At 42.1% G+C, this 25,929-nt stretch overlaps 1 protein-coding gene across 2 annotated transcripts; it reads left to right on the forward strand.

Moving 5' to 3' along the window:
* The first annotated feature begins 22,069 nt into the window (after positions 1 to 22,069).
* LOC111589247 (uncharacterized) lies at positions 22,070 to 25,697 on the forward strand. Of its 2 annotated transcripts, XM_023300446.1 has the most exons (3): positions 22,070 to 22,458; positions 23,451 to 23,506; positions 24,466 to 25,667. In XM_023300446.1, exon 3 carries the CDS (start codon positions 24,766 to 24,768, stop codon positions 25,342 to 25,344), a length of 579 nt encoding a protein of 192 aa, XP_023156214.1. In that variant the 5' UTR covers positions 22,070 to 22,458; positions 23,451 to 23,506; positions 24,466 to 24,765; the 3' UTR covers positions 25,345 to 25,667. The 2 variants fall into 2 exon arrangements, 1 of the variants encoding a protein (XP_023156214.1); XR_002748670.2 differs by lacking the exon at positions 23,451 to 23,506 and having other exon boundaries at positions 24,466 to 25,697.
* Positions 25,698 to 25,929: the final 232 nt, after the last annotated feature.

The following is a 25,929-nucleotide window of genomic DNA, read 5'->3' on the forward strand; positions in this document are numbered from 1 at the left end:
TGTATTCCTTAGAATAATCTATTCCCATGTTTTTAAAACGTATTGCAACTTGACATCGAAAAAAAAAAGTATAGCTTATAGGAAGAAGGGAAATGCGAAGGAAAAATTACATGGTTACCACTTACCAACAGTCCAACACCATGCTATCTATATGCATGGAGGAAGAGATAAAAGGAAATCTAAAAACAAGGCTGAAAATTATTGCTCCTATGGTACACGTACATCAACAACAAAGGTACGATATCACTTTTTCGAGGTTCTTTTAGTTTGGTTGAATTTAAGATGTGAAAGAAGCTGATTAACCGTGAATTGTAAGAGTTGCAATAAGCTATATGCTATGAAAACTTCTTTGAAGCAACTATCAAAAAAGCTCTTTATTTCCATCAATTTCAAAAAAGCAAAAAACTAAAAATAGGATCTAAAGTGTTTCTAATTTGTATAAAAAACAACCGACTATAAAAAATAGTCCTCATGGTTTTTTTACTTGTACGGTTGAAGCGCCCGGTGAAAGCCTAAGCATGTGGATGTAGTCGTTTCTAGCAGTTCACCTATATAATTACCAAAAATATTATTTTTCACTATAAACTATACTGTTTGCGGAGTGAAGTTTGAATATGAGGATATGGATCAATAAGCTGCTATAGGTAGCCTAAGAAATGCTTGTAATATTCTTGGATGCCGGAGTGTTCTTGAATGCTGGAGAGGTTGTATATATGTGATCTCTACTCCTTTAAAGAGAGTTTCATGCCTCGTATGTCACACGTTACGCGCGAAGTATATAGAGTAGATATATTTTTCTCTCCTATGTCTTGCCTAACTAGGTCATTACCTCCTAGATGAGCCGTCTCCTAGATGATCCGTGAGAAAACACATAAACCCAACATGATATGAAACCACACGCAACATAACGCTTCTAGATAGTACCGTCTCGCTGGCTGAAGGAGGATGAGCGACTGAGCGAGCTATAAAAAATGAGCAAGTCTCCTTTTCAACTCATATCATTCTCGATTATTTTGGCTAAGATAAAAAACAGGATCTGCAGAGCTTAATATCTGGTATATAAATCATATATCCACTTTAATTTTAATTTTTTGGAGGGTCCACTTTAATTTTAAATTTATTTTCGTGGGAAGGATACATCACACTTGCTTGTCACTCCACTCTCGGGTGTCGTATAATTATTACACTATACATTAAATATGATCAGTCATTGTACTGGTTTGATTGTAAAATAATGTGTTGTTCATTGATTAACGTATAAATAGATACTAGATCAGTACTCGTGCGTTGCAACGGGAACATATAATATCTCGATAACTTATATATGCACATATGTGTTATATAGTTATAAGATAAAGGATGACATATACGAGCTGTCCGAGATGACATCGAAGAGAAACTCGGGCCTGTGACGCACGGGCACTCACCTAGTGTATTATATAAGATAGGTCAGTGTCCATGCATTGCATCTGGAACATATAATATCTCGATAACTTATATATACAAATATGTGTTATACGATTATGAGATGAATGCCAACATCCACAAGCCATCCGGAATGATATCAAAGAGAAACTCAGGCATGTAACGCACGGACACTCACCTAATAGTGTATTATATAAAATTTAGCAAAAAGATTTAATGGCAAAAATTCAAAATCAATAAATATAAAATAAACATAAGCATAACTATCTATTTCATCTAGTTTTTTCCATAATACGATCAAGGTACTCTTGTATATTTCTAGGACTGTTAAATCGACGTATTCCTCTCGTATGTCAACAGATCAATAAATAAATTCCTACATAGAGTCGCACCATCATGTAAAGAAATGTTATAAGTAATATTATCCTTAACTACAAATTACATATATGCTATTATTCTCACCATACTAAGTTGCACTCTTAAACCACTGTCCCACCACTCCATAATGTGCAGAGCAAAATGATCAGTATTAAGACTGAAAAAGTTGCCAACTTTGTTATATTATGAAATTATAAACATAACATCTATATATATGACATAATAAATTTAAGTAATTACACTTTTAATTTGATTGGAGCATTAGGTCGAATTGAATGTCACCACATATAAATGTCATGTGACTATCCAATACGTTTGACATCGTATGTAACCTTATATTTCTTTGAAATAAGAAGAATAGTTTCCCAAAATCTTTTTAGTGGTATATCTTTGCACCATTCTGGAGTAGGTGTGAAATTAAACACAGACACAAATTTGTTTGCATGATTAATACGAAAAGTACATAGCCTGTAGAGTATCTCCATGGCATAAGAACCTGCAAACCATGAGACATTAGAATTATATGTTTGCACAATTTATTTAACTATATAGATCAAAGGAATTCTGACTTACAAATTTACAAAGTGTGATGTAATAATTCATTTGAGGCCAATTATTTTATGTTTTTACCAACTCTATCGTGCTAGGATCCTTATATGACTTCGCTTCTTCGTCAAAACCACACATTTCCTAGAGAAAACATAATAATATAATAGAGAAGTGCCCGTGCGTTGCAACGGAACATATAATACCATGATAACATATAATAACATGATAACTAATGTACAAATATGTGTTATACCGTTATAAGAAAATGTTTTGTAATCCATTTGTGATCCTAGTCATACATAAATTTTGTTATTTTAATCTAGTTATTTCACCACTATATTGCAATATCATACAAACTTCTATATATGACAGTACAATACTCGTGTGTTGCAACAGCATACAAATATTGGATGAAATGTTAGTACACAACGATAAATAAACAGTACATATACTATCATCAACCTCAATGTGTGTAAGTGTGTTATATGCAAAGGGAGCATTGCTCAATCTAGGCCCAAAGAAATGTAGGAAGGTCTGATTTTATTTTTGATAACAATAAACCTATAATTTCAGATGATATGCGATTATATTTTATAATAAACCTATCTTATGTCTCCTTTTTAGATGAATTAGGTCTTTTATTCTTTATTTTTTCTATTTATTAGGCTTTGGTAACGAGAGTCATATACTCATATCGATGCCTTTATCGATTGATCCACAGATACACAAAAGATGGAAATAAGAAAAATAAAAGTACTCATGTAATCAAGCCACAAAATTGCATGAAGACTCCATCCGATGGGGTACAATATATTGCAAAAAAAGTGCAAGAGTGCGGGGCTGCACCAACAAAATAACAATTGTGTGAAAGAGGAGCCACCTAAAGATAAATCTTGTACAAGAAATATGAGAATTCAATCATAGACCAACTAATAGAATAATCATATAAAAATAACTTTGGCCAGCAAGCAATGTTCTTAATTAAATATCCTGATGTTTGCAGCCATATCATTTAACACTATGACCAGATAAGAAGTGACACAAAACAACTGTAGTTGGCTTGGTTAAGCGTGTGCTTCTCTACCGAATCGGTCACAGTTCGATTCTTGCTCGCCACATATTTTTATCGCGCGAGAGGGAGGCCACGGCTGGTGGCAGAACAGCGAGAGGCAGGCTACCCTTACAGCCTTAATAACTCTTATATCTTCTATTATAACATCAAAATAAGACGTGGTGTGGTGGATATGTTGTCTTTAATTTAGCAATAGGTCTTGAGTTTGATTCACAATTCTTGCAGATTTCATTTTTTGAGCCATAACAGGGATGAGGGCAAAACAGGAAATAAAAAAGGCAGAACGGCAGGCTACCCTTACCGCCTTAATAAGTAGTAGAGATAGACACATATATAAACATAGGTGAGTACCCGTGCGTTGCAACGGGAACATATAATAACATAATAACTTATATACAAAATGTCTTATATTGTTATAAAAAATATTTTATAATCCATTTGTAATCCTAGCCATACATAAATTTTGTTATTTTAATTTAGTTGTTTCACTACTACATTGCAACCATCAGTATAATGCAGACTTCGATATATGACACGATTTGCATGGTCTCATCATTGAACAACATGTGTCACACCTGCCGGTAGAAGTTCCCTCGTACATTGTCAGTCATCAGGTACGCACCACCATACACGCTTTCTTAAACAAAAAAGCAAGTGTTTGTGTTTGCGAAGAGAATTAAAGGCAGACCGACACAAAAGCTACCCCGACGATGGCGAGTGGTCATTGCTGTTGGTCCTCCTCTGCGTCACCTCTGGTGCCAAGGTGATGTCATAGTCCTTGATATAGTAGTCGTCGAACGCGCACGACATGGCGAGTACCAATGACTCTTGGTTGGGCTGCCAAACGAAGTGCACCCCGGGCTCATCAGCGAGGTAGTACACCTAGCCGTTGCACCATCGGATGTGCTACTCCTCTACATACATCTTGTTCGAGGACACTCACACAACGTCAGCAACGGCCGTCGTCCCAGCGCACAAGAATTCATGGCCGGTCAGTAGTGACTTACGTGGCAGGTTGAGCTTCAGGTGGATTATGAGCTGGACGGTGTGACGGCGTCGTTGTCGGATGCGGTACCCAGAACAACCCGAGAGTCGCCGGCGTTGGCGACGACCATGAGGTCCCCCTGTTTGAAGATGGACAGCGCGGTGCAACCGCTCTGGACCGCGTCCAAGCGACGGCTGCGCCGGAGCATGCCGAACACAGTGGTGCATGCGACCACGTAGTATTGCTTCCAGAGGTCGAACTGGCAGTCGCCAAGCTTCTTCTCGTCGTCGATGAGTGACGCCAACGCGAGCGCCTCCTGCCAGTGGTGTTTGTTCGAGGTTTCCAAGTAAGAAACATGGATTCATCTTTGGCGTTGGTTTATGAAAATGACTCACAAGTAAGATCCATAGAAAAATATTACGGAGAATAAATGGCACACATATAAAAAGAATTTAAGTTGAAAACATTATTCAAACAAAAGAAATTGCATGCAATGCTCTTCTTTAAATACTACTCGCTCAATCAAAAAATACAATTCAAGAATCTTGTTGATAATTATCTACTACTACACATTGTGTAAATGTAGCAGGTGGGCTTTGGGAGAGATGTAGTAGATATTTTTACTGTAACAAGTATTAACATAAATACACATGTGGTGTAGTGGTAGCTATGAGCACATTTGCTTGAGGGTCGCAGGTTCGAATCCCATTGGACCATTTGTGTTTTTTAAATTTAATTTTAGCTAGACGTGGGATGCACGTGGGAATGACAATGAGATTTGCGGGAGGGGGAATGACAGCCTACCGCCTTAATAATAGAGAAGAGATTTAAGAAAAGAAACATATTTTTGAGTTATGCATCAATCATTAAAATATAAAAAAAACTTAAAACGGTTAGTATTACGATGAACCTCACTTCGATTCCATCGATTTTTTTCTTGGAATTGGTTTGTGGTACAGAGGCATTTTAGTCATTGACATCACAAACCGCTTTTCTGCCTTTTTGTGATGGTGAATCAAAGAACCATTAACCATATTTAAAATGAAATTGAAAACAAATCGAAAAAGAAAAAAGAGTAGAATTCACAGGAGGAAGAGAATTGCGAAGGGAAAAATACATAGTTAACAACAACTAAGGGTGATAATGAATCATGATCTAAATATTTCTTTACAGTAAATTAGAACTTTCATAATTTTTAGTTTAAAAATACATAAAAATATAGATCAATTTTAATTCAATTCGATACATAAAAATATAGAATTTATTATCATTCCTACCAACACCATACTATATGCATATGCAAGGAGGAAGAGATAAAAGGGAATCTGAAAACAAGGCTGAAAATAATTGCTCCTATGGTACACGTACACCAAAAACAAAGCTTGGTATCATTTTTTTCGAGATTCTTCTTGTTTGGTTGAGATTGAGATGTCAAAAAAGCTGATGTTAACCGTGAAGTGTCAAAGAGGTGCTATAAGCTATGTGCTATGAAAAATTCTAACGATTTTTTTCATGGAATTGGTTTGTGGTACAAGGGGCATTTTAGTCATTCACATCACAATTCTAACGATTTTTTCATGGAATTGGTTTGTGGTACAAGGGGTATTTTAGTCATTCACATCACAAATCGATCTCGCTTTTCCGCCTTTTTGTCACGGTGGATCAAAAAACCATTGACCATGTTACAAATAAAATAAAATAAAACAAATGATCGAACTCTGAACATATGCATATCCACATTTACATTCGTTTGTATGCATCCGAACACCACCAGCACTGCTGGTGGCTACAAGAAAATTCTGCAAGCCACTGTAGTCTTACACGCAGGGTCTGCTTCTGCCGCACGTAGGACAAATATTTCTTTATAATTTGTTAGAGCTTTAAATCATTTCTAATTTAAAAATGAATAGAGTAGAGTTCGATCGTAATCTGATTCAATCCTAAATTTTATAGAACTCATTATCATCCCTAGCTGTACGTGAAGTCGGACACAGCCGCACACGAAGAGTGTCATCTGCACGAGCACACCTCGTCGCCGTCGCTGCTCGAGTCCATGCTCGTCACCTCCTTGGTGGGTTGCCAAAACCGGACGTCTCCATGGGCTTGGCGAGCCGCGCTCCCTCGTGCCTTTGTATTTGAGGAGCATGTCGTTTGATTGGTTAGCCACACTATCTCATCTGGATCACCGAATGCGTTGACTTTATTTAAGATTATATTTGATTGTCTGCATGTGGCAGGCATAGCTTGCATGAGTTGATGAAAACAAGTCATTTTGATGTTATTAGCCTGCATCTGCCCATACACTTAAAATTGTTGTATCCCACTGGTCAGGGCGGCGCCAGCCAGCGCGTCCAAACGCAGCCATCCAATCAGGCCGATGGCACGGCTGTTGTCGACGTCCATGCCTACACCCGTCGGATCCGGGGACGGGCGTCGCCGTGGGGGCACTGGCCTGGATGAGCAACACCGTTTCTTGCCAGCACCGACAGTCACGTATATGAGAAAGGAGAGAAAAAAGTACATGTATCAGACACTGCAGAGGTGACGCACTACTTAAAGAAGCTTTTTTATACTTAGCACTATGCCAACCACTACGGTATGGGCAACCTCTCACCAGGAGGGCTCGGATACGTGACTGAGCCCTCGGCCTCGGCCTCGGCTCTCAGCAGAAACCAAGCGAGTGCAAGTCAACAACAAGTACAAGACCATTTCTCAAGCCATACCATCTACCGGGGTACGATGACATCTCCTCGCAGTACGCGGCCAACTCCCGTCCTCCAGACAGCTCCCCTTGGGGCTATAAATAGGATAGTCCATGGCTTCAGGAGGACACGGGCAAAAAAACACTTCACAAGTTTTCTCCCCCACACGGTATTGGCACTTGCCTCAATCAACCCCAGGGACTTGGGAGTCTTTCCTCTCTCGGTCTGCTTGTACTCCCTACTGCAAGCACTTAGGTGCGAGTAATTAAGTCTCATCCCCCTCTACTGGAAGTAGGGTGTCTCCTTGCCTGAACCAGGATAAAAGGACTTATGTCAACTTGCATCACCATCTGGGTCAGGGGCACGCGACATTATATCACTAGTTGGTTAGGTCCTCGGGTCCAAACACCGACAATTGTTGCAGAACATTGTTGTGCACAATTACTCTGGATGAGGTAAACCCTCAAGGACTTTGGCTACAATCTGAGCAAAGTTCCCCTCATATGTGATAATGAGAGTGCAATCCGAATGGCCGATAACCCTGTTGATCAACCACGCTAAGTACATAGACATCTAACATCACTTTCTAAAAGATCACTCACAAAAGGGAGATTTCATTATAGACCATGTGAGAACCCATAAACAGTTAGCCAATATCGTCACCAAGCCCTTAGATGAGAAAAGATTTTATGAGCTTAGAAGTGAGCTAAATATTCTTGATTTTTGTGACATGGATTGAAATATTACACACATTGCTTATTTTGTTATACCTTTGAGCGTGCTCTTTCAATTGGTACAATTTCATACTTCTTCATATTTTTCTTGCACCAAGGGTCAAATCATCCCCCGACCTCACAAGTTCAAGTGCATAGGTTAAAAAAGTATTCATCACTTGTATGGACATATTTAAGGGGAGGATGGTCTATAGGTTGAACTTTTGAAAACAATGCTTTCAAGCTTATTATGTCTGTAGTCTCAAATCGAAAGGGAAATAGTGAATTTGGGCAAAGGCAAGCGCTTCCACTACATATTCGTCGTTATAAAAGATCTTTTGCTCTAATTCGTATTTTTATTGCTCATATTCATGCTTTAGTAGACATATCTTATGAGGGGTAATGGTAGAGGCCACTTAAATTTTTCTGTTTTTGTAGTTTGATTCCAAAGGGGAGAAATTATATGACCAAAGAAAATGGACCGCACCACCACTTGAGTTTTAAAATTTTTGTGTGTTTTAAACTTATCAATTGGTATAAAAACCCTCTTGAAAGCTAAGAAGATACACTCTTATGAAATCAACGAGGTTTATGCCAAAAAGGAGAAGAATTTACAAAACTGTTTTTTGAATTTGCTAAAAAGGAGACAAGTTTTGAATTTGCCAAAGGGGGAGATTTTCAAAACAAAAGACTCTATCATATGGGGAGAAAAAATTTCAAAATCTTGAAAAAGAGTTTGATCTGCAAAGTCAAAAGTAAGTGGTGGCTTCTATGGTTCAAACATGTTAAAATTGCTAAACACTTACATCCAACTTAGTTCTGAAAGGGAAATGTGCCCTTGGGCCATTTCTAATTATTTTGGTGATTAAGTGTCCAACACAAGTGCTTAAGTGCTAAATTGTGCCAAGGACTCAAGAAGTGCAAATCAAGATTAAAGGTATGTTTCTAGACTTAGTACATTGTTTTGAAGACTAATGTATTGTGTCTAAGTGCTAGAAACAGGAGAAACAATTTTGGAGAAGTTGGCTGTGTACAACCAAAAGGCTGCTCGGTCTGGGTGCACCGGACTGTCCGGTGGTGCACCGGACAGTGTCCGGTGCGCCAGGCTGGCGTCTGTCAACTGGTTGCTCTCGGGACTTCGACGGCGGTGTACGGCTATAAATCACTGGACTGTCCGGTGGTGCACCGGACTGTCCGGTGAGCCAACTGTCGGCCCAGCCAACGGTCGGCCGCGTAATCCGCGCGCGACGCGTGGCAGAGCCAACGGTCAGAAGGGGGCACCGGACTGTCCAGTGGGCACCGGACAGTGTCCGGTGCGCCAACGGCTCTGAATCTCCAACGGTCGGCTTCGCCAAAGAAGGAAAGAAATCCGCACCGGACAGTGTCCGGTGGTGCACCAGACTGTCCGGTGCGCCAGGCGACAGAAGGCAACAATTGCCTTCCTGGAATGCTCTCAACGGCTCCTAGCTGCCTTGGGGCTATAAAAGGGACCCCTAGGCGTATGGAGGAGAACACCAAGCATTCTCTAAGCATTCCTAAGCACCAAGACTCTAATTCTGTGCATTCGATTCTTTGTGATAGCAACTAGAGCTCCATTTGAGTAGAGAACTCTTTGTGTTGTGTTGTGAGCTCGAGTTGTGACTTGTGTGCGTGGTTGTGCTCTGATTTTGTGTCTTGTGTGCGTTGCTCATCCCAGCCTTACTTCCGTGCTTTTTTGTGAACATCAAATTGTAAGGGCGAGAGGCTCCAAGTTGTGGAGATTCCTCGCAAGCGGGATATAGTAAAGCAAAGCAAAACACCATGGTATTCAAGTGGGTCTTTGGACCGCTTGAGAGGGGTTGATTGCAACCCTCGTCCGTTGGGACGCCACAACGTGGAGTAGGCAAGTGTTGAACTTGGCCGAACCACGGGATAAACCACTGTGTCTATTTGTGTTGATCTTCTTGTGGTTATCGTGTCTTGCTAGAACTCCTCTCTACCCACTTGGCTTTATTGTGCTAACTCCTAATCAAGTTCTGTGGCATTAAGTTTCAAATTTTACAGGATCACCTATTCACCCCCCCTCTAGGTGCTCTCAAGTGGTATCAGAGTCGTTCTCTTCAAGAAAGGGACTAATCGCCCGAAGAAATGGATCCTAAGGGCAAGGGGATGGTGGTCAATGATAAGGAGAAGGAGTCCTTCGTCAATGATCCAAAGGATGACAAGCCTACTGACTCAGGCTCGGGCCACAAAAGAAAAGACGGGAGGAAGAAGAAAACAAGGCGCATCAAGGAGATAGTCTAATACGACAGCGACGAATCTTCCTCTTCCCAAAAGGACAATGACAACGACTACGAGAAAAAGAAGACGGTTAATTCAAACCTTTCCTTTGATTATTCTCGTATTCCGCAAAGTTCCAATGCTCATTTGCTTTCCATTCCCCTTGGTAAACCCCCCACTTTGATGGAGAGGACTACGGATTTTGGAGTCACAAAATGCGTAGCCACTTGTTCTCTCTCCATCCAAGTATATGGGAGATAGTAGAAAATTGAATGCACTTTGATAGTACGGATAGTCCCATGTTCATTAATGAGCAAATTCACAAAAATGCACAAGCTACTACTGTTCTTCTAGCTTTATTGTGCAGGGATGAATACCATAAGGTGAGCGGCTTGGATAACGCCAAGCAGATTTGGGACACCCTCAAAATCTCACATGAGGGGAATGACGTCACCATGCTCACCAAGATAGAATTGGTGGAGGGTGAACTTGGGAGATTCACAATGATCAGGGGCGAGGAGCCAACCCAAACGTACAACCGGCTCAAGACCCTCGTCAACAAAATAAGGAGCTATGAAAGCACGCGATGTACGGACCACGACGTCGTCCGCCTAATGCTAAGGTCTTTTACTGTCCTTGATCCACATCTTGTGAACAATATTCGTGAGAATCCTAGGTACACCAAGATGACGCCCGAGGAGATACTTGGAAAGTTTGTAAGCGGGCGGATGATGATCAAGGAGGCAAGATACGTTGACGATGCGTTGAACGGCCCAATCCACAAGCCTCAAACCGTTGCTCTCAAAGCAACGAGGAGCAAGGAAGTGCTACCTAGCAAGGTGGCACAAGTTGAGGCGGCGAGACTCAATGAGGAAGAGATGGCCCTCATCATTAAGCGTTTCAAGACGGCGCTAAGGGGTCGCAAGGAGTATCCCAACAAGACCAAGACGAAGGGGAAGCGCTCATGCTTCAAATGTGGTAAGATTGGTCATTTTATCGCTAATTGTCCCGATAATGATAGTGACCAAGAACAAGGGAACAAGAGGGAAAAGAAGAAGGCTTACAAGAAGGCTAAGGGCGAGGCACACCTTGGAAAGGAGTGGGACTCGGATGGTTCGTCGTCCGACTCCGACAACGAAGGACTCGCAGCCACCGCCTTCAACAAGTCGGCCCTCTTCCCCAACGAGCATCACACCTGCCTCATGGCAAGGGAAAAGAAGGTAAGCACTCATAATACTAGTACTTACGCTTCCTCAAGTGATGAAGAATCTAGCGATGATGAAATAGACTATTCATGTTTATTCAAGGGCCTAGATAGAACTAAGGTTGATAAGATTAATGAATTAATTGATGCATTGAATGATAAGAATAGGTTATTAGAAAAGCAAGAGGATCTTTTGTATGAAGAACATGATAAGTTTGTAGAGGCACAAAAATCCCTTGCTTTAGAAATTAAAAGGAATGAAATGCTTTCTTGTGAATTGTCTACATGCCATGACTCTATTTCTAGCTTAAAGAGCATAAATGATGATTTGAATGCTAAGTTAGAAATAGCTAATAAATCAACATCTTGTGTAGAACATGTTGCAATTTGCAATAGGTGTAAAGATTTTAATGTTGATGCTTGTAGTGAACATCTAGTTTCAATTTCTAATTTGAATGATGAAGTGGCTAGTCTTAATGCCCAACTTAAGACTAGCAAGAGTGAATTTGACAAAATAAAATTTGCAAGGGATGCCTACACGATTGGTAGACACCCCTCAATTAAGGATGGTCTTGGCTTCAAGAGGGAAGTCAAGAACTTAACAAGCCATAAGGCTTCCATCTCCGCCAAGGAGAAAGGGAAGGCCCCTATGGCTAGTAGTGCTCAAAAGAACCATGCTTTCATGTATCATGATAGGAGACATTCTAGGAATGTTTATAGAAGTTATGATGCTTTTGATTCTCATGCCATGATTGCTTCTAGTTCTTCTATTATGCATGATAGAAATTTGGCTAGGAAAAATGCTATGCCTAGAAGAAATGTTGTTCATGTTCCTAGGAAAGTAAACTATGAATCTTCTACAATTTTTCATACCTGCAATGCTTCCTTCACTATTTGTAGAAAGGATAAGAAGGTGATTGCTAGGAAGTTAGGGGCAAGATGCAAGGGAGATAAAACTTGCATTTGGGTCCCTAAGACAATTGTCACTAACCTTGTAGGACCCAACAAGAGTTGGGTACCTAAGACCCAAGCCTAAATTCGCCTTGCAGGTTTATGCATCCGGGGGATCAAGCTGGATTATCGACAGCAGATGCACAAACCACATGACGGGGGAGAAGAAGATGTTCTCTTCCTACGTCAAGAACAAAGACTCCCAAGACTCAATCATATTCGGTGACGGGAATCAAGGCAAGGTGAAAGGGTTAGAAAAGATTGCTATTTCATCCGAGCACTCCATTTCCAATGTGTTTTTAGTTGAGTCGCTTGGATATAACTTGTTGTCTGTTAGTCAACTTTGTAATATGGGATATAATTGTTTATTCACAAATGTAGATGTGTCTGTCTTTAGAAGAAGTGATGGTTCATTAGCTTTTAAGGGTGTACTAGACGTCAAACTTTATTTAGTTGATTTTGCAAAAGAGGAGGCCGGTCTAGATGCATGCTTAATTGCTAAGACTAGCATGTGCTGGCTGTGGCATCGCCGTTTAGCACATGTGAGGATGAAGAACCTTCACAAGCTTCTAAAGGGAGAACATGTAATAGGTCTAACAAATGTTACTTTCGAAAAAGATAGACCTTGTGCAGCTTGTCAAGCAGGTAAACAGGTGGGAAGCTCTCATCATACCAAAAATGTGATAACCACATCAAGACCTTTGGAGTTGCTTCATATGGACCTCTTCGGACCCGCCGCCTATCTAAGCATAGGAGGAAGTAAGTATGGTCTTGTTATAGTTGATGATTTTTCCCGCTTCACTTGGGTATTCTTTTTACAGGATAACTCTGAAACCCAAGGGACCCTCAAGCGCTTCCTAAGGAGAGCTCAAAATGAGTTTGAGCTCAAGGTGAAGAAGATAAGGAGCGACAACAGGTCCGAGTTCAAGAACCTTCAAGTGGAGGAGTACCTTGAGGAGGAAGGGATCAAGCACGAGTTCTCCGCTCCCTACACACCACAGCAAAACGGTGTGGTAGAGAGGAAGAACAGGACACTCATAGACATGGTGAGGACAATGCTTGGAGAATTCAAGACACCCGAGCAGTTTTGGTCGGAAGCCGTGAACACGGCTTGCCACGCCATAAACCGGGTGTACCTTCATCGCCTCCTCAAGAAGACTTCTTATGAGCTTCTAACCGGTAACAAACCCAATGTGTCTTACTTTCGTGTATTTGGGAGCAAATGTTATATTCTAGTGAAGAAAGGTAGAAATTCTAAGTTTGCTCCCAAAGTTGTAGAAGGTTTTTTGTTAGGTTATGACTCAAATACAAAGGCGTATAGGGTCTTCAACAAATCATCGGGTTTAGTTGAAGTCTCTAGCGACGTTGTATTTGATGAGACTAATGGCTCTCCAAGAGAGCAAGTTGTTGATCTTGATGATGTAGATGAAGAAGACGTTCCAACGGCCGCAATACGCACCATGGCAATTGGAGATGTGCGGCCATAGGAACAAAAGGAGCAAGATCAACCTTCTTCCTCAACAATGGTGCATCCCCCAACTCAAGACAATGAACAGGTTCATCAAGAGGAGGCATGTGATCAAGGGGAGCACAAGATGATCATGTAATGGAGGAAGAAGCACAACCGGCACCTCCAACTCAAGTTCGAGCGATGATTCAAAGGAATCATCCCGTCGACCAAATTTTGGGTGACATTAGCAAGGGAGTAACTACTTGTTCTAGATTAGTTAATTTTTGTGAGCATTACTCTTTTGTCTCTTCTATTAAGCCTTTCAGGGTAGAAGAGGCCTTGCTAGATCCGGACTGGGTGTTGGCCATGCAAGAAGAGCTCAACAACTTCAAGATAAATGAAGTTTGGACACTGGTGCCTCGTCCAAAGCAAAACGTTGTGGGAACCAAGTGGGTGTTCCGCAACAAACAAGACGAGCACGGAGTGGTGACAAGGAACAAGGCTAGACTTGTGGCAAAAGGTTATGCCCAAGTCGCAGGTTTGGACTTTGAGGAGACTTTTGCTCCTGTGGCTAGGCTAGAGTCAATTCGCATATTGTTAGCCTATGCTACTCACCATTCTTTCAGGTTGTTCCAAATGGATGTAAAGAGCGCTTTCCTCAACGGGACAATCAAGGAGGAAGTGTACGTGGAGCAACCCCCTGGCTTCGAGGATGAACGGTACCCCGACCACGTGTGTAAGCTCTCTAAGGCGCTCTATGGACTTAAGCAAGCCCCAAGAGCATGGTATGAATGCCTTAGAGACTTTTTACTTGCTAATGCTTTCAAGGTTGGGAAAGCCGATCCAACTTTATTCACTAAGACTTGTGATGATGATCTTTTTGTGTGCCAAATTTATGTCGATGACATACTATTTGGTTCTACTAACCAAAAGTCTTGTGAAGAGTTTAGCAGGGTGATGACTCAGAAATTCGAGATGTCGATGATGGGCGAGTTGAACTACTTCCTTGGGTTCCAAGTGAAGCAACTCAAGGACGGCACTTTCATCTCCCAAACGAAGTACATGCAAGATCTGCTAAAGCGGTTTGGGATGAAGGACGCCAAGCCCGCGAAGACTCCAATGGGAACTGACGGACACACCGACCTCAACAAAGGAGGTAAGTCCGTTGATCAAAAGGCATACCGGTCTATGATAGGGTGTTTACTTTATTTATGTGCTAGTAGACCAGATATTATGCTTAGTGTATTCATGTGTGCTAGATTTCAATCCGATCCAAGGGAGTGTCACTTAGTGGCGGTGAAGCGAATTCTTAGATATTTAGTCGCTACGCCTTGCTTCGGGATCTGGTATCCAAAGGGGTCTACCTTTGACTTAATTGGATATTCAGACTCCGATTATGCTGGATGTAAGGTCGATAGGAAGAGTGCATCGGGGACGTGCCAATTCTTAGGAAGGTCCCTGGTGTCCTGGAGTTCTAAGAAACAAACTTCTGTTGCCCTATCCACCGCTGAGGCCGAGTATGTTGCCGCAGGACAGTGTTGCGCGCAACTACTTTGGATGAGGCAAACCCTCAGGGACTTCGGCTACAATCTAAGCAAAGTCCCACTCCTATGTGATAATGAGAGTGCTATCCGCATGGCGGATAATCCTGTTGAACACAACTGCACAAAGCACATTGACATCCGACATCACTTTTTGAGAGACCACCATCAAAAGGGATATATCGAAGTGTTTCATGTTAGCACCGAGAACCAGCTAGCCGATATCTTTACCAAACCTCTAGATGAGAAGACCTTTTGCAGGCTGCGTAGTGAGCTAAATGTCTTAGATTCGCGGAACTTGGATTGATATATAGCATACATGTGTTTTATGCCTTGATCATGTTCCTTAATGCATTTTGTTGTTTATTGGTGGTGCTCAAGTTATCCAAGCACTCCCCGGACCTCACAAGTTCATTTGCAAGTGATGCACATATTTAGGGGGAGATGTGCTACAACTTGACCCTTTGAGGCTAACTGTGTGCTTGAGTTTGCTTAATTTAGTCTCAAAGGAGGTTTGAAAGGGAAAAGGTGGACTTGGACCATGCAAGACTTCCACTGCACTCCGATGAACGGGTAACTGATTCCAAGTTCATCTTTGTACTCTTATTGCCTTTTTACTCTTAGTTGAAGATTTTGGTGAGGCAATGGGGTTTAAGGGCCAAAAATGATCCCGTTTTGGTGCTTGATGCCAAAGGGGGAGAAATTAAGGGCCAAAGCAACAAATGGATCAACTACCACTTGAGAATTTTGAAAATAGTAGTGTTAGGACTTTTGATTTGTCAAACTTCTAAATGTCTCTTTTTGTCAAAAGTTGATCTCTTGAGGGGGAGAATATTTGATTATGGGAAATAGGGGGAGTTTTTGAAATCTTTGATCAAATTCTCTTTGAACAACTCTCTTTATGTCTCAACAAGTGTGTTTGACTTAGAGATAGGGAATTAAGTTTGATTAGCAAAAACAAAACCAAGTGGTGGCAAAGGATGATCCAAATATGCCAAATTTGAATCAAAACAAATTTGAGTTTTCATTTGCATTGATGTTGCACTTCTTTTAGTTGCTTTTTATTGTGTTGGCATAAATCACCAAAAAGGGGGAGATTGAAAGGGAAATGTGCCCTTGGGTCATTTCTAATTATTTTGGTGATTAAGTGTCCAACACAAGTGCCTAAGTGCTAAATTGTGCCAAGGACTCAAGAAGTGCAAATCAAGATTAAAGGTATGTTTCTAGACTTAGTACATTGTTTTGAAGACTAATGTATTGTGTCTAAGTGCTAGAAACAGGAGAAACAATTTTGGAGAAGTTGGCTGTGTACAGCCAAAAGGCTGCTCGGTCTGGGTGCACCGGACTGTCCGGTGGTGCACCGGACAGTGTCCGGTGCGCCAGGCTGGCGTCTGTCAACTGGCTGCTCTCGGTACTTCGAGACGGTGTACGACTATAAATCACCGGACTATGCGGTGGTGCACCGGACTGTCCGGTGAGCCAACTGTCGGCCCAGCCAACGGTCGGCCGCGTAATCCGCGCGCGACGCGTGGCAGAGCCAACGGTCAGAAGGGGGCACCGGACTGTCCGGTGCGCCAACGGCTCTGAATCTCCAACGGTCGGCTTCGCCAAAGAAGGAAAGAAATCCGCACCGGACAGTGTCCGGTGGTGCACCGGACTGTCCGGTGCGCCAGGCGACAGAAGGCAACAATTGCCTTCCTGGAATGCTCTCAACGGCTCCTAGCTGCCTTGGGGCTATAAAAGGGACCCTAGGCGCATGGAGGAGAACACCAAGCATTCTCTAAGCATTCCTAAGCACCAAGACTCCAATTCCGCGCATTCGATTCTTTGTGATAGCAACTAGAGCTCCATTTGAGTAGAGAACTCTTTGTGTTGTGTTGTGAGCTCGAGTTGTGACTTGTGTGCGTGGTTGTGCTCTGATTTTGTGTCTTGTGTGCGTTGCTCATCCCATCCTTACTTCGGTGCTTCTTTGTGAACATCAAATTGTAAGGGCGAGAGGCTCCAAGTTGTGGAGATTCCTCGCAAGCGGGATATAGTAAAGCAAAGCAAAACATCGTGGTATTCAAGTGGGTCTTTGGACCGCTTGAGAGGGGTTGATTGCAACCCTCATCCGTTGGGGCGCCACAACGTGGAGTAGGCAAGTGTTGAACTTGGCCGAACCATGGGATAAACCACTGTGTCTATCTGTGTTGATCTTCTTGTGGTTATCGTGTCTTGCTAGAACTCCTCTCTACCCACTTGGCTTTATTGTGCTAACTCCTAATCAAGTTATGTGGCATTAAGTTTCAAATTTTACAGGATCACCTATTCACCCCCCCCCTCTAGGTGCTCTCAAGTTCTAAATTCATTTTGCATCTTATGAACTAATGTTGAATAGCAAACAAGTTAGAAAGTTAGATTTTACATATTTGCTTTAGTTGTGTTGACACCAATTACCAAAAAAGGGAGATTGCAAGGGAAATGTGCTATATGCTATTTCTATATTACTTTTGGTGATTGATGACCAACACAACCTTGTGATCTAACTAGTTTGTTAAGTGTATAAGTGTAGGTTTATAAGAATCAAATTGAAGGATTTAATGCAACAATTGGGTCAAACCTTGGCTAGAAAGGCAAAACTTGGATAAGATGGACTATGAGCAGTACAAGATTTTGGATAAGTCCTAAATGCCTATAATAACCTATTTGAGCACCTTAGAGAGTTTAGAAGTTCAGATTTTTTTGGAAAAGGTGCTTTTGGAGCCAAGTTTGAGCCAAAATAGAAATCTGAGTTGGATGAATCAAATAAGTGAATAACTGACTTAGACTAGTTGGATAGACTCTAGATAAGTTTGGCTAAGTCATAGCAATGATCTCAAGGACAACCGAGATGAATTGAAGAAGAAATAAGCAAAGTTGGACTTCATTCCAGTAGATCTGTGGTGCACCGGACCACTAGATGCATAGTGAAGGCAGGCTTCAGTTTGAGTGTCTTGGTGCACCAGACTAGTCCGGTGGTACACAAAACCACTTACATAGAGAGGGCTTGTACATGGCTTCAGTGGCTTAGTGTAGTGGACCACTTACATAGAACTATCTATTCCTGAAGAGCTGAAGCTGATGGCGCACCAGACCCATTGAGATCAATGACTAGTTCCTACTCCAATGGCTACATGATGTGGCAGCTAACGTCATGGGGTCTAGTGGGTCACCGGACTAGTCCGGTGCCACCTAACATGGCCGTTTTCTGTTGATTGCGTAGGCCGATAGGAGCTTCGGTGGCGCACCTGACATGTACGATAGAGGTCTAGTGCACCCGAGGCAGGTGTAGATTTTTGGAATCTCGCCTAACAACTAATTGAGGGATTTTAGGCTATGAATACCCCCTCAACCAGCCAAGACTCATCATAAGAGTTGTGCTTTCATTCCCAAACACGAGTACAACACATCCAAGTCATCCCAAGAGATCCAAGCACCACATTTGAGAAGAATTAGTCATTTTAAAGAGAGAAGGCTAGTGTGCTTGTGTGATCTGCATTTTTGGAGTTGTGTTGTGCTCTTGAGTTGTGCTAGTGTGCTTCACGCGGAGGGTGGAGGGGTTCGAGATGTCGTTGTGCTAATGTGCTCAGGTCCTTCTCGACTCAGGTTTTGTTTTATGTTGGATCTAGATTGATTTTGCCATGCGGCTAGGCACAAGTGGACATGGCCTCAGCGATGACAGCTACACGAGGGGTCGTGCCTAGCGATACATCCACTGGTATGTCGGTATGTGCTCTACTCCGTCTCCATCCACCTCGCTCTTTCGTTTTTTTGAGTGGCTCTGTTCTTGAGCCGCTGCTTGGTTCGCTTGATTTGGGCATGTTGAGCTAGGGATCTGAGCGGTGAGATTAGTCGATGCTATGTGGCTCTAGGACATGTTTGTTGTGTGTTTGTTCGTTCTAGATATTAACAGGCTAACCTTCATCAAGTCGAATTATGTAGGACTGGATGTGTGTGTTTGTTGGGCTTTTTTTGGCTAGATCATATTGACGTGTATATTGTTGAGTCTCTTATCTGCCTCCATGATCGACGCCCGTTCGGAACCTGTTGTTTTTATTGCATGAAACATATTAATGCAATAAAGCCAATAAATCTTATTCTTTTATCTAACGAATCATGAAACATATTTATATATGATATCATGCTAGCTTTAATCATTTTGTTATGTTAGCAACACAGGGAAGACAAATTTTTTCATATTAGATTTGGTATTATGGAATGTCCCTATCTGCTATTTCGTTTGGAATGTTTTTTTTTGTGAAAAATCAGTCTATGGTGCATACACCTTTATTTTTTAAAAAGTTGCCTTATGTAGTTTCCTCAAATTCCATATGTTTGACATTTATGCACAAAATTTTGACTATTTTTATCTTGAACAATTGACCTCTCAAGAATATATGAGGCCTTCGAGTTAAGGATGGAGGATCTGATTATCTTGGCATGAGTGTTCTTAAGATTAGTTGACAAACCAAATTTTCTATTCCAATTTGAATTTATACAATTTTTATCTTTGAACAATTGACCTCTCAAGAATATATGAGGCCTTGAAGTTAAGGGATGGAGGATATGGTTATCTTGGCATGGGTGTTCTTAAGGTTAGTTAACCAGCCAAATTTTCAATTTCAGTTTAAAGGTATAATACTAGATGTATTTGATAGACACTCACATGCTCCATAGTCATTCATGCATCTAGTGGTCATGGTTAACTTATATAATAGAAACCAACATATGTATCCCCCTATCTGCGATAAAATTGATTTGAGAACCTATTTGAAGGCTATGCTCTAAACTTCAGTCAACTAAGGGCGTGTTTGGTATGGCTCTGCTCCACCCCAGAGCAGCTCTACTCCAAAACTCTGGGTGGAGCAGCTCTTCTCCAGAGTTTAAATTGTTTCTCATAACTCCAAACTCTATGACTAGGTTGCTTTTTTGGAGTTTTCGGAGCACAAAAGAGATACTCCAAAAAATGTACTGCAGCTCCAAAAACTCCATAGAGTTTACAACTCTGGAGTTAGGGTGTTTGACATGCTCTAGCCACCTCCTCCTTGGAGTTTTGCTGTGGAGTCATGCCAAACACGCCCTAAATGTTACTACATAATTTCAGCTTAAAATTTGAATACACAGCTAATCTGTGCCGGTGATTGCAACCATTTTTGTTTTTGATGGATTGTTTTATTTTTTTCACATTAGACTAATAAGTCATATTTTTTGCTAGGCTATGAGTAATGTAAACAACTTTATTGGACCAACAATTTTTGGAAAGGTATGCATCTCAATTCTAAAGTTATGCCCTAAACTTATGTTTCTAAACTTGAGTACTTGACTTCCATCTTGCATTGTTTGTATTGATTCCTTTGATGCTGTGTTCAATTTATAAAGCTTGGAGAAAATGCCATTCTTGCGGTTTCACTTGCTGTGTACAATTTAGAGGATATTCTGAGCACATCATAAATCTTGTTAGACACAAAACTCTATCGCTCCCTGTACCTGCTTTTAATGTGACTAGCTGGATGCCCGTGCGTTGCAACGGGAATATATAATACCAGTATACTACGATAACTTATATACAAAATTTGTGTTATATTGTTATGAGAAAATGTTTCATAATCAATTTGTGATCCTAGCCATACATAAATTTAGTTATTTTAATCTAGTTATTTCACCACTACATTGCAACCATCAGTATCATGCAGACTTCAATATATGCCACGATTTGTATGGTCTCATCATTGGAGAGCACGAGCACGTTCCACACATGCCGGAAAAATTCCCTCGTACATCGTTAGTCATCAGACACACACCACCATATGCTCTTGCTTAAACAAAAAGGTAAGTGTGTATGTGTTTGCGAAGAGAATTAAAGGCAGGCCGGCACAAAAGCTACCCTGACGGTGACGAGGATGACGAACTGGTCACTGTTGTCGATCCTCCTCTGTGTCACCTCCGGCGCCAAGATGACGCCACAATCCTCGATATAGTAGTCGTCGAACGCACGCGACATGACGAGTACCGATGTGTAACACCTCGAAATCCTAATTATATGTTTATATTTTTTTTAAAAAAAAAGTAAAGTGTCCCATAATGAAGAATTATACTTTAGAAGATACCCTCTCTAAAATAAATGACAGTACTAAAATAATGGTAGTTTAAGGCTCAAATCTAAACTTTCAAACTAGAACTTAATTTGAAACTCTAAAAAAATAAAATAGAGAATTAGCCGATAAAAGATTAAGGATAATATAACCTTTAATTAATACTGTATGTTAGAGTTTATTTCCTCAAATTCTTGTACGTATGAGTTGCATAATTAAGAGCATTTGCACAAACAAAGATAATCAATAAATAAATAACATGAAATTATATTATACATAATCGGTTTTATTTGTGCATTTAAAATTAGATTGAAAACTCAAAACACGTTTGAATTCAAAATCTAAAATCTGAAATAGGAAAATTGAAATTAGGAAATAGGAAAAAAATATATAGGGACACAACCGTTTAGCTCATTCACCCTTCTTCCGTCAACCCACATCTGAAGTTTTTTTTCTTTTGTTTATTCCCTTGCCGTGAACCTGCGTTAGCAAATGCATGGGATGACACCATGGCGGTCACCAACTCTACTTTCGTGTGTCGCTACAACATGGACTCATGCCAGTTAGCTTCATCGTGTAACTAACTTACGAAGCAGAACATAATCGCTAGGCTGTTAGGATTCGATCCTAAGAATATCGTAACAAACTACCTCCGTATCGTAACAACCCACCGCTCGCCAGCTAGCTGTTACGATCCGGGCTCACAGTATAAAATACTTGGAACTCCTTGCCATCTAATCATACCACCAGGGAGTAAAGGTTAGGATGTTGTTGTGGTGCTTGAACCTGGAAGCATGCTCCACCGGGACCTGGGTTCGGTCGAGCAACAACTAGTCCGCTAATGACGCCAGTCGCCGGCTGCTGTTCGGAGGCTAGCAAAAGGGCGAGAGGGTTTGCTAGTACGTACAGAGCGTGCGCGAGTAAGTGGCTGGGAGCCCGCCGTTGTCAAGAGAGAAGTTGCGAGGGGCAGAGGATCATGGCGCTAGAACTTGTCGATGCGCAGGGAGTTCGCCGAAGGGCGTTAAAGAGCACCGAAGCCTTGGCGAGTTTCCTCCATACTCCGAAATTTGTCGTCGTGCCGTTACAGCGTGGGTCGACGTCACTGCGGTCTCGTTGCCGGTGAGCATCTTTCTCTTTGTGTCATCGTTTTCTCTGTTTATTTTTTTTGTGCGACTCGGACGGTTTAGTGCTCAGGAGTATGTCGGCACCGCGTCATGACCAGACAGAGCGCCGCCGTGGCCAGCGGTTTCTTCCGTGCCTGGTTAATCGGGGAGAGCGTGGTGGAGGGATTGCCAGCAATGGCGCCGCCACTGTCCGTTATCGACCGCCGTGACCGGTTGGTTAGGAGGAAGAAGACACGGGGAGGTCGTTGATCGTGGAACGAACGACCAGGATTTGATCTGGTATTCTGGTTCGCCCGTGGTGTGGTTAACCGTAGATCTTCGATCGTGGGGCCGTGGGTGGTCTGAAGTTCTTTAAATCCGGTTCGTCGGATCTTGATCCGATGGCGGTCCTCGCATACCGCTTCAGTGTCAGAGTGATTTAATCCTGGCCCTTGAATCTGATCGGGTGGCTGAGATCGACTCGTACCCCTTCGTCGTGCCTAGTTTGCAAAAGAGACCCTGTATTAATAGTTTATCAACCCGCAGTCCTGTCTGTGGGAATCCTGAGTCTCATGAATTTTTGCGTAATAACCCCTGTGTCTCTCTGTTATTTGCGCCCAGTCCAGAAGCTTAGGAAATTCAGAAAAATAATTTAGGAAATGGTTTTTTGTGTAAAAATATATCCGGAACTTATTTAATTCATAGAAATTCTATTTTTACTCCTTTTTAATCCATTCCAGTTGTAATAATTTTGTATTAATATTGTCTATCAACTAATAACACTGTTTAGCCATTAAACTTGAATTGAATTTGTTCATTAGGATTAATCTATTCTAAGCACTAAATAATTTCAGAAATTCATAACTTAATAATCATAGCTCCGAATTTAGTGGTTCTCGTTCCTACGATCTCGTAGCAACGTGTAGATTATTAGTATTCAGTTTATTCTTATGTTTGTTGTGATGTTAATTTTGCGTATACCATGTTCGTTTGTATTGCTACGACTAGCGTGAGGTCACGAGTCATCTGAAGATCATCCTGGTACCTGGAATCTCAAGTCCCAGGCAAGTTGTGCCCTTGATCACTTCTTTTTACCCACTCATGTTCTAATTAATCATAATGATCTGCATAGGTTAATTTTGATGGGACCCAATAGGTTACCCTAGTTTGTCTATCTTTATACCTTGTCTACCACTGAACTTTTTGGGTAGTACTTGCTAGTGCTTTATGTGGTTTTGGATATGAAGATACATTATTCATGATCACACTTTTATTATCTATTTATTATTACTGTTCATGATAAGATCATTATGTTAATTGGAACATGGAGCGACCACCCGGGAAAACAGTGCTACCACAAGGGTTTAATGGGACGCCCTTGGCTGATTAATTAGGAAAGCTAGTGGAACACTACCTTACCCGAAAGGGGCAAGGGCAGTAGGGGAGTGGTCAGTGTAGGGAGGTCCTTGGTTGATTTTGCTGCGATGGCGGTCAGGCAAGAACCCTGCATTGGAGCTTCCTATAAACTGTAGCGGGTTTTCTGAAGCTAGTGGAACTTTGTAAAGGCCTCGTAGTGTTACTCTGCCTCGCCTCCTCGATAGAGGTGTATGGGAAGTCGCGATCCCTTGGCAGATGGGTAACATGACTTGTGGGTAAAGATGCGCAACCTCTGCAGAGTGTAAAACTGGTATGCTAGCCGAGCTCACGGTCATGAGCAGCTCAGGACTCTTTGATGATTAAATTATGGAACTTAAATTCAATTTGTCATATGCATTGCATCGCAGGTGATGTTGTTACTTTTGTTCTACTTCTTAATTGGGTTGGTATTTACTTATACTTAGTAATTGCTAATAAAATTTTGACCAACTTTAAAAGCAATGCTCAGCTCTAACCATCCTCTTTGGTAAGCCTTACACTTCACATGAGCTTACACCTTTGGCGAGTTCATGCATATTATTCCCCACAACTTGTTGAGCGATGAACGTATGTGAGCTCACTCTTGCTGTCTCACACCCCCCCACAGGTCAAGAACAGGTACCGCAGGATGAGGCGCATGGAGGATGCTGTGGCGAGTTCGCGAGAGGTCTAGGTCGTCGTCTCCCAGTCAACTTTGGGTTGCTGGACCGTTGTCTCTGAAAGGGAAATGTGCCCTTGGGCCATTTCTAAGTATTTTGGTGATTTAGTGTCCAACACAAGTGCCTAAGTGTAAAAGGTGGACAAAGTACAAATCAAGAATAAAGGTATGTTTCTCAGACTTAGTACATTGTTTTGTGGACTAATGTATTGTGTCTAAGTGCTGGAAACAGGAAAAATCCAATTGAAAATGTCTTGGCTCGAGCAGCCAAGACTTTGCTCAGTCTGGAGCACCGGACTGTCCGGTGGTGCACCGGACAGTGTCCGGTGCGCCAGGCTGGCTCGAGCAAACTGGCCGCTCTCGGGAATTCACCGGAGACGTACGGCTATAATTCACCGGACTGTCCGGTGTGCACCGGACTGTCCGGTGAGCCAACGGTCGGTCGGGCCAACGGTCGGCCGCGCGATCTGCGTGGGACACGTGGCCGAGCCAACGGCTAGAAGGAGGCACCGGACTGTCCGGTGTGCACCGGACATGTCCGGTGCGCCAACGGCTCTCTGGCTGCCAACGGTCGACTGTGCCATTTATGGAAAGAAATCGGGCACCGGACATGTCCGGTGTGCACCGGACTGTCCGGTGCGCCAGTCGACAGAAGGCAAGATCAGCCTTCCTAGATTGCTCTCAATGGCTCCTAGCTTCCTTGGGGCTATAAAAGGGACCCCTAGGCGCATGGAGGAGCATACCAAGCATTCCTACAACATTCCTAAGCACCAAGATATCGATTCCGCGCCTTTGATTCTTTGCGATAGCAATTGGAGCTCTAGTTGAGTGGTGAACTCATTGAGTTGTATTGTGAGCTCTCGTTGTGACTTGTGTGCGTGGTGTTGCTGTGATTTCTTGAGTGCGTTGCTAATCCCTCCCTTGCTCCGTGTTTCTTTGTGATCTTAAAGTGTAAGGGCGAGAGGCTCCAAGTTGTGGAGATTCCTCGCAAACAGGATTGAGAAAAAGCAAGCAAAACACCATGGTATTCAAGTGGGTCTTTGGACCGCTTGAGAGGGGTTGATTGCAACCCTCGTCCGTTGGGACGCCACAACATGGAGTAGGCAAGCGTTGGTCTTGGCCGAACCACGGGATAACCACCGTGTCATCTCTGTGATTGATTTCTTGTGGTTATTGTGTTTTGACTCCTCTCTAGCCACTTGGCAATTATTGTGCTAACGATTAACCAAGTTTTGTGGCTTAAGTTTTCAAGTTTCACAGGATCACCTATTCACCCCCCCCTCTAGGTGCTCTCAATTGGTATCAGAGCTGTTCTCTTCACAAAGGGACTAACCGCCTGAAGAGATGGATCTTAAGGGGAAGGGTATCGTGATCAACGATAAAGAGAATGAGTCTTTCGTCAACGAGCCAAAG

This window comes from Zea mays, chromosome 6 (genome assembly GCF_902167145.1).
Source record: "Zea mays cultivar B73 chromosome 6, Zm-B73-REFERENCE-NAM-5.0, whole genome shotgun sequence".
NCBI lineage: Eukaryota > Viridiplantae > Streptophyta > Magnoliopsida > Poales > Poaceae > Zea > Zea mays.

Coding starts and splice junctions, on each gene's coding strand:
- LOC111589247 (XM_023300446.1), top strand. CDS start 24,766: ATGTCTTGGCTCGAGCAGCCAAGACTTTGCTCAGTCTGGAGCACCGGA.